Source organism: Sinocyclocheilus anshuiensis, unplaced genomic scaffold (genome assembly GCF_001515605.1).
Source record: "Sinocyclocheilus anshuiensis isolate Anshui unplaced genomic scaffold, SAMN03320099.WGS_v1.1 scaffold248, whole genome shotgun sequence".
NCBI classification, from domain to species: domain Eukaryota; kingdom Metazoa; phylum Chordata; class Actinopteri; order Cypriniformes; family Cyprinidae; genus Sinocyclocheilus; species Sinocyclocheilus anshuiensis.
Genome location: NW_015555734.1, coordinates 1,166,111 through 1,172,109, shown reverse-complemented (window position 1 = coordinate 1,172,109; position 5,999 = coordinate 1,166,111). Strand labels below are relative to the sequence as shown.

The window sequence follows — 5,999 nt, the reverse complement described above, 5'->3', positions numbered from 1 at the left end:
AAAAAAAGACATTCTAATCTTACTGGTTAACGATCGACTAATGAGCTTCATTTGATGGTCAGGAAAATAAAAATGAACAAAATGCTGTCATTCTAGAATTCTCCACCATATTAACTACGCTGCATGCAAGTTCAGGTAACTCAAAAACTTGCGTACACAACCTGAGACCAGACGTGAGATTTGATCGTAGCCACCGCTCACGTCCATATTGATAAATTCCAAGTTTTGTGTTGAAACGACCGTACACCCAATTTTCTGTCGTACGTTCGTTTCGTAAATGAGGCCCATTGTGCCCAGGGGCCTCTGAATTCTTAATCCGGTCCTGTCCGTAGCACGTCCACACACGGAGAGCCTCATCAGACAGTGCGTGCTGCGCAAATATTGATTTGTCTTTCAAGACTTGCGTTTTAACTGACAAACTAACACAAGAAAATATGTCAACATGCCCATCTTTGTGAGTATCCTTGCAAACATCGTTGGCCATGTCTTAAATCCTTAACAAGGATTGGTCTTTAATTTATACAGTGAAATATGCACTGTTATTTTACATTTGTTTACTTTTAAATTTCTGTGTCTGAAAATTACTGTTAAACACATGAAACACCTTAAAAACACTGTTTATTTTATTTGAATCTTTGCTCTATTGTATTTATTTGTGCTGTTGCCTTTAGTTTGATTATTTGTTATTATTTTCTTTATTTTTATTTGACCATAGTCCTTTATTCCCTGAACATAGTACATACCAAACCGAACCGTGACCCTAAAACAGTGAACCGAACTGAAGCGTGCACAATCTGAACAATTACACCCCTAGTACAAAACTATCCACCGATCGGTAAACTGTTTGAAGGGGTTATATGACGTTACTAAAAAGAACATTATTTTGTGTATTTGGTGTAATGAAATGTGTTTATGCGGTTTAAGGTTCAAAAAACACATTATTTTCCACATACTGTACATTATTGTTTCTCCTCTATGTCCCGCCTTTCTGAAACGCGTCGATTTTTACAAAGCTCATCGTTCTGAAAAGCGAGGTGTACACTGATTGGCCAGCTATCCAGTGCATTGTGATTGGCCGAATACCTCAAGCGTGTGACGGAAATGTTATGCCCCTTACCATATTGTGATGCCGTGTCCCGGCGCGATGAGACAACACCAATAAAACCCATTACAAAGAGTCAGAAGCGCCAGACTGTCCTTGCAAAGTTGGAACTGCCCCACTTTATAGAAACAGCCTTTGTGCACAGACGCATTGTAGGCTAGCATTACTCCGCAGGTTCAGGAAACAGCCCACCATAAAATGCGCTGCACACATCTGAATATTTGGGTTGAACTTAGGGCTGAGTGATTTTGCAAAAAATTTAAATCTTGATTTTTCTAGAATGTTTGACCGATTCTCGATTTTTTACGATTTTTAATTAGTCTCGATTTTTTACGATTTTTAACTAGTCAACTTGAAAATGTAACTACAACATGATTCAAGTTACTTTTTCTTTATTAAACCTCTAGTTAAAGAAAATTCTATTCTAAGTGCAGCACACATTAAGTTGTCAACATGATGTAAACGTTAAACAAATCACCTGTTAAATATCATTGCAGAAAAGATGCATAAACTACAAGTACATATTGTACAAACTTGTCTTATACATATTATGTGTTCAGAAATAATACGAGGAAAATGCTTTTAAAAAATGTCAAAAGTCACGGTAATTCAAATTCAAAATGACTGAAGGTATAACACCAGTAGACTATCATTAACTATAAATGTTCTGTAAAAACAACAGCAGCTTTCAGCTTGTCACCATGATGCAAACATGAAATATCAGACAGGTTCTTTACAGGTTTTTTATTCGATTGCGCTGCTTTTCCATTGTTTTTTCTGTGTAAACATGTATGTGTTTGACTGTTGCGCTCATGTCTCTTGCAGTGTCTCATGCATGAAACGCCATTCTAAAAACACTGCGCTCAAGTTAAAAGAAGTTCACTCCCATCTTCTTGCATGTTTTACCTATTCCACTGCCCGCGTCAAAACAAAAGCACTGTGTGAATGACGCTTAGCACTATATTAATGGTCCTTCACAGAGCGCGTCACACGTGAGCGGTTAATCACGTGCGCGACATGCGGTTGGATCGTTCTTTTCTCTTTACTGTTATCACCGGCATATTGTCAAAGTGTCTAATTCTAACATTTGGTAATATTTCTATTCAAAAATCACGATTCCTCGATTTCTAAAAAATAAAATCGTGGCAAAACAATCAATTCGAATTAATCGATAAAATCTGGAAAATCGCCCAGCCCTATATCTATGCACGAACAGCTTGTAACACTCCAAAGAGAAAGGAAAATTTAAAATTGCATCATATGACCCCTTTAAACATTTACATCCTCAGCAACTTGGTTGGTAAACTAAGTAGCCAGAAAGTTGCAAATCTATTGTAGGCTGATAAATAGAAGGTTGTAGGTTTGAATCCCACAAGGAGCAACTCATGAATTATCATAATTGCACCTTTGGGCAAGACACTTAACCTCAGGTTTCTCCAGGGGGACGGTCCCTTTAATAAGTGTATTCTTTGTATAAAAGTGTCAGCTAAATTATAAAATAGCAAAAGTGCTACCAGATTTTTTTTTTTCCAAAAATAGCACCGTTAGGCCCCAACAGAGGTTTATGAGAAAGTGCACTCGCTTCACCTTCAAAACTTCACATTTCTGCAATACACTAAATGCAGTTCTCATTTGGCTTTATTCCCACCTTTAGAAAAATCTTTCTTTCTAGCACAGCACAATTCATATGTTTGAGAGAAGTAGATTAGCTCCAAAACCTAGTGAGCTGCCTTATAGGCATTTCTGTGCCCCCTACAAAGCATTTATCACATATGGTGTGTGCGAGACGTAAATCGGGATTTCAATACAGGTGGTATGAGAGGAGTTATGCAATATTCTCATAGAGCTGTTGACCTAGAGTATGACATCCTGTACTCCATCTAAAACTATTTTAAACAGAACTTGCTAATTATTTCATAATTGTTATACATGCAGTTTTAATGACTTTTATAATTTAAAAGACTACATCAAATATTTGTACAGTACATTTAAAAATTTGTCACACCAGAGGAGCATTTGAAATGAACCAATATAGGCAAAGAGGTTATTAAAAGCATAATAAAGCTAAATGAGAACATTATTAAAAATAAATAAATAAATACTTTCTCATAAGAAAGAATACAAATTTTACTCTAAAATCCTGATATTGATAAATAAAAAGTCCACATTGGACACATTATGTGTCAACTTTACCTAATATGGATTAATATAGATGGCACACATAAATGAGTAAAATTTAAACAAATAAAAGACTGAATATTGTAATTTATTATTTTATTTTTCAGTATTGAATTACAGTTTTAATATTTGAATATATATACCATTTTTTATATTTCTCATGCTTCTCTGCCATCTTGAATATATTTCACTCAGCTCATCCCAGTGGATTATGGGATTGCCTTCTCTATGAAGAACACTTTAGAATTTGGTCAAAAGTACTTCATCTACTATACAGTATTAACATAAAAAAAGTGGGAAAAACACAGCATACCAAAAGAGTAGTATGTCTAAATAAAAAAGTATATAATACATTTTAAAAAATAAATCAATAAAAAGCAAGTAGACCTATTATTTCTGCCAAGTAGGCTATGTACTTGATGGACATTTTACAATCCCATGAGGCCACAGGATAGGAGTCATGAATGACAGATAAACAACATCGTAGGTCACATGACAAAGCCACGTATGTAGTATGTCTGGATTTCTTACATACTACTCTACACTATTATATATAACATACTTTTTCATGTTTGCACAGTAAGTTCTTCATCAAATGTAGTACCTACTCAGTATACGTTTTTGGACACAGCATTTGTGTGTACGTTAACAAATGCATAGCTTTTACATTTGTACAGAATTCAATTCAAATAAATGCAATACAAACAGCTGAAAAATGAACAGCCAGCTGACACACGGACATTTCTTTTAGAGCCTTAAAAAACAGAAATCTTCTGTATGTTGATATTGGTCTTAAATAATAACCAATCCACTTGCCTTCATTGTGGCTCAACACCGCCACAACATTCACTGTCAGAAATAGCAGGTCCTCGATGGCAGCCTCTTTCTCATTATCTCGTAATTTATTTCACTGATGAAGGCAGGAAGCAGAGATGTTTGAAACAGCAGCCACATCTGAACAAATAAACAAGAACAACATTACAGAAAAAAAAAAAAAATAATTAATTAATTTTTCTCAATTCATTCTGGATAACCTGAGAGCTGAAATGAGAAGTCTGTGAGCTGGCCTTTCCACACAGCCCTCTATGCAGCATTTTTGCTCACTTTCTCTCTCTCACTCACATTTTCCCACTCTACTTCTGCCTTCTGTTTGGAGGCCCTGTGCCCGGTTGCATAAAGCACCTTAAGTTTTTCCCTTAAGTATGAGACTTAAGGCGTGATTTCCCCTTACCTAAGGGAATGACTTAAGGGTGTTGCATATAATCCCTTAAACACGTCCCTTAGCAAAGGGAAACTGTTAAGTGTTTCACGACAGCGACCCAGGTTTTGCCATTAAAAAAATCACGTTATTTGTTAATGCAGATAGCGGTGTAAGTTTTCACAGAAAACAATACAACATAAGGAAAACAAAAAAAGAAAACCAAATATGAAGGAGAAGGACCAGACGAGACGGAAACTCAAACTGATAATTCACTCAAAACTGAAAATTCTGAAAAATAATTTACTCATCCTCGTGTCAGTTTAAACCCATAAGACTTTTATTCATCTTTGGACAACAAATAAAGATCTCTCATCATTTCTGTCCATGTAGAGGTTTTCAGGTACTAATGTGAATAAATATATATTTAAATGCAAAGAGACAAGATAGTCTATGCATGACGTTTTATTCGTATCCAAAACGATGTGAACATTAAAGCGCTAAACACTCATGCAGTGTGTGTTTCATTCATACTCGAAGCCGGAGGGCGCTCTCACGCTGAAAGTCCAAACCAGATTCATAGAAGTAGCCTATCTAATAAGCTGAACAAAAAGCAGAACCGTAAACACAATAAACTCACGATTGCAACAATATATGGTTTTTATGTGTGTTTTTCAAGTCATCTCCAGGTAATATGTAGGAAAATACAGAAATAAAATATTATGGAATATAAATTTGCTCTCGAGTGTGACGCACTCACGTTTGAGCTAATTAACGTTATGTGCTGTAATTTGATCCATGTTTATATGTGAATAAATGGGAAAATTTAAATCTGTTTAACATAAAGCGGCCGATCATGACTTGTAGAAGACTTTTGTGTAACACTTAAGGTACCATTTTCCAACCCTTATGTTATCCTTAGGAAAATGACAGTTAAGGGGCTTTATGCAACACTTATTGGGTTTAAGGGATACTTAAGAGAAATTCTAAGGGTTTATGACGTTTCACCTAAAGAAACCCTTAAGTAACATTTAAGGGATATTTTATGCAACGCCCTTAAGTGTAAGGGAAACTTAAGGGCGATCTTAAGGGAAAATTATTCTTAAGGTGCTTTATGCAACCGGGCACTGAACTGCTTTAGAGGTTGAAGAGCACAATGTTCTTGTGTACACTGTGAAAAATAAATCATCTTGTAATTTTTATTTAAAAAATTAAGGTTAAGCTACCGGTGTAAAAATTAAGCTATCTAGTGCGTTGTGATTGGCCGAATACCTCAAGCATGTGACAGAAATGTTACGACCCTTACCAGGTTCCTCCGTAAAATGCACTGCACACACTCGAATATTTGGGTTGTACTGTTCTGGAACAGTGTTGTAAATAAAACTTAACAACTGATTTCTAGTTGTGTCCTCCTTTAGGAAGACCAAACAAAGTAGTTTGGCTATCGCAATGAAACACACAGCGTCTCCACGACATGGCGGCGGCGGCAACAATACTACAGTGAGAATAAAAGTTACACCT

At 35.8% G+C, this 5,999-nt stretch overlaps 1 protein-coding gene across 1 annotated transcript in view; it reads right to left on the bottom strand.

Moving 5' to 3' along the window:
• The window catches only part of grin2db (glutamate receptor, ionotropic, N-methyl D-aspartate 2D, b), a 73,318-nt gene that overhangs the window by 48,903 nt on the left and 18,416 nt on the right, over positions 1-5,999 (bottom strand). The window contains exon 2 of the mRNA XM_016466386.1: positions 4,097-4,234. Within this exon, the coding sequence (XP_016321872.1) occupies positions 4,097-4,102 (6 nt within the window). The 5' untranslated portion in view covers positions 4,103-4,234. The remainder of the gene's footprint in view (positions 1-4,096; positions 4,235-5,999) is intronic.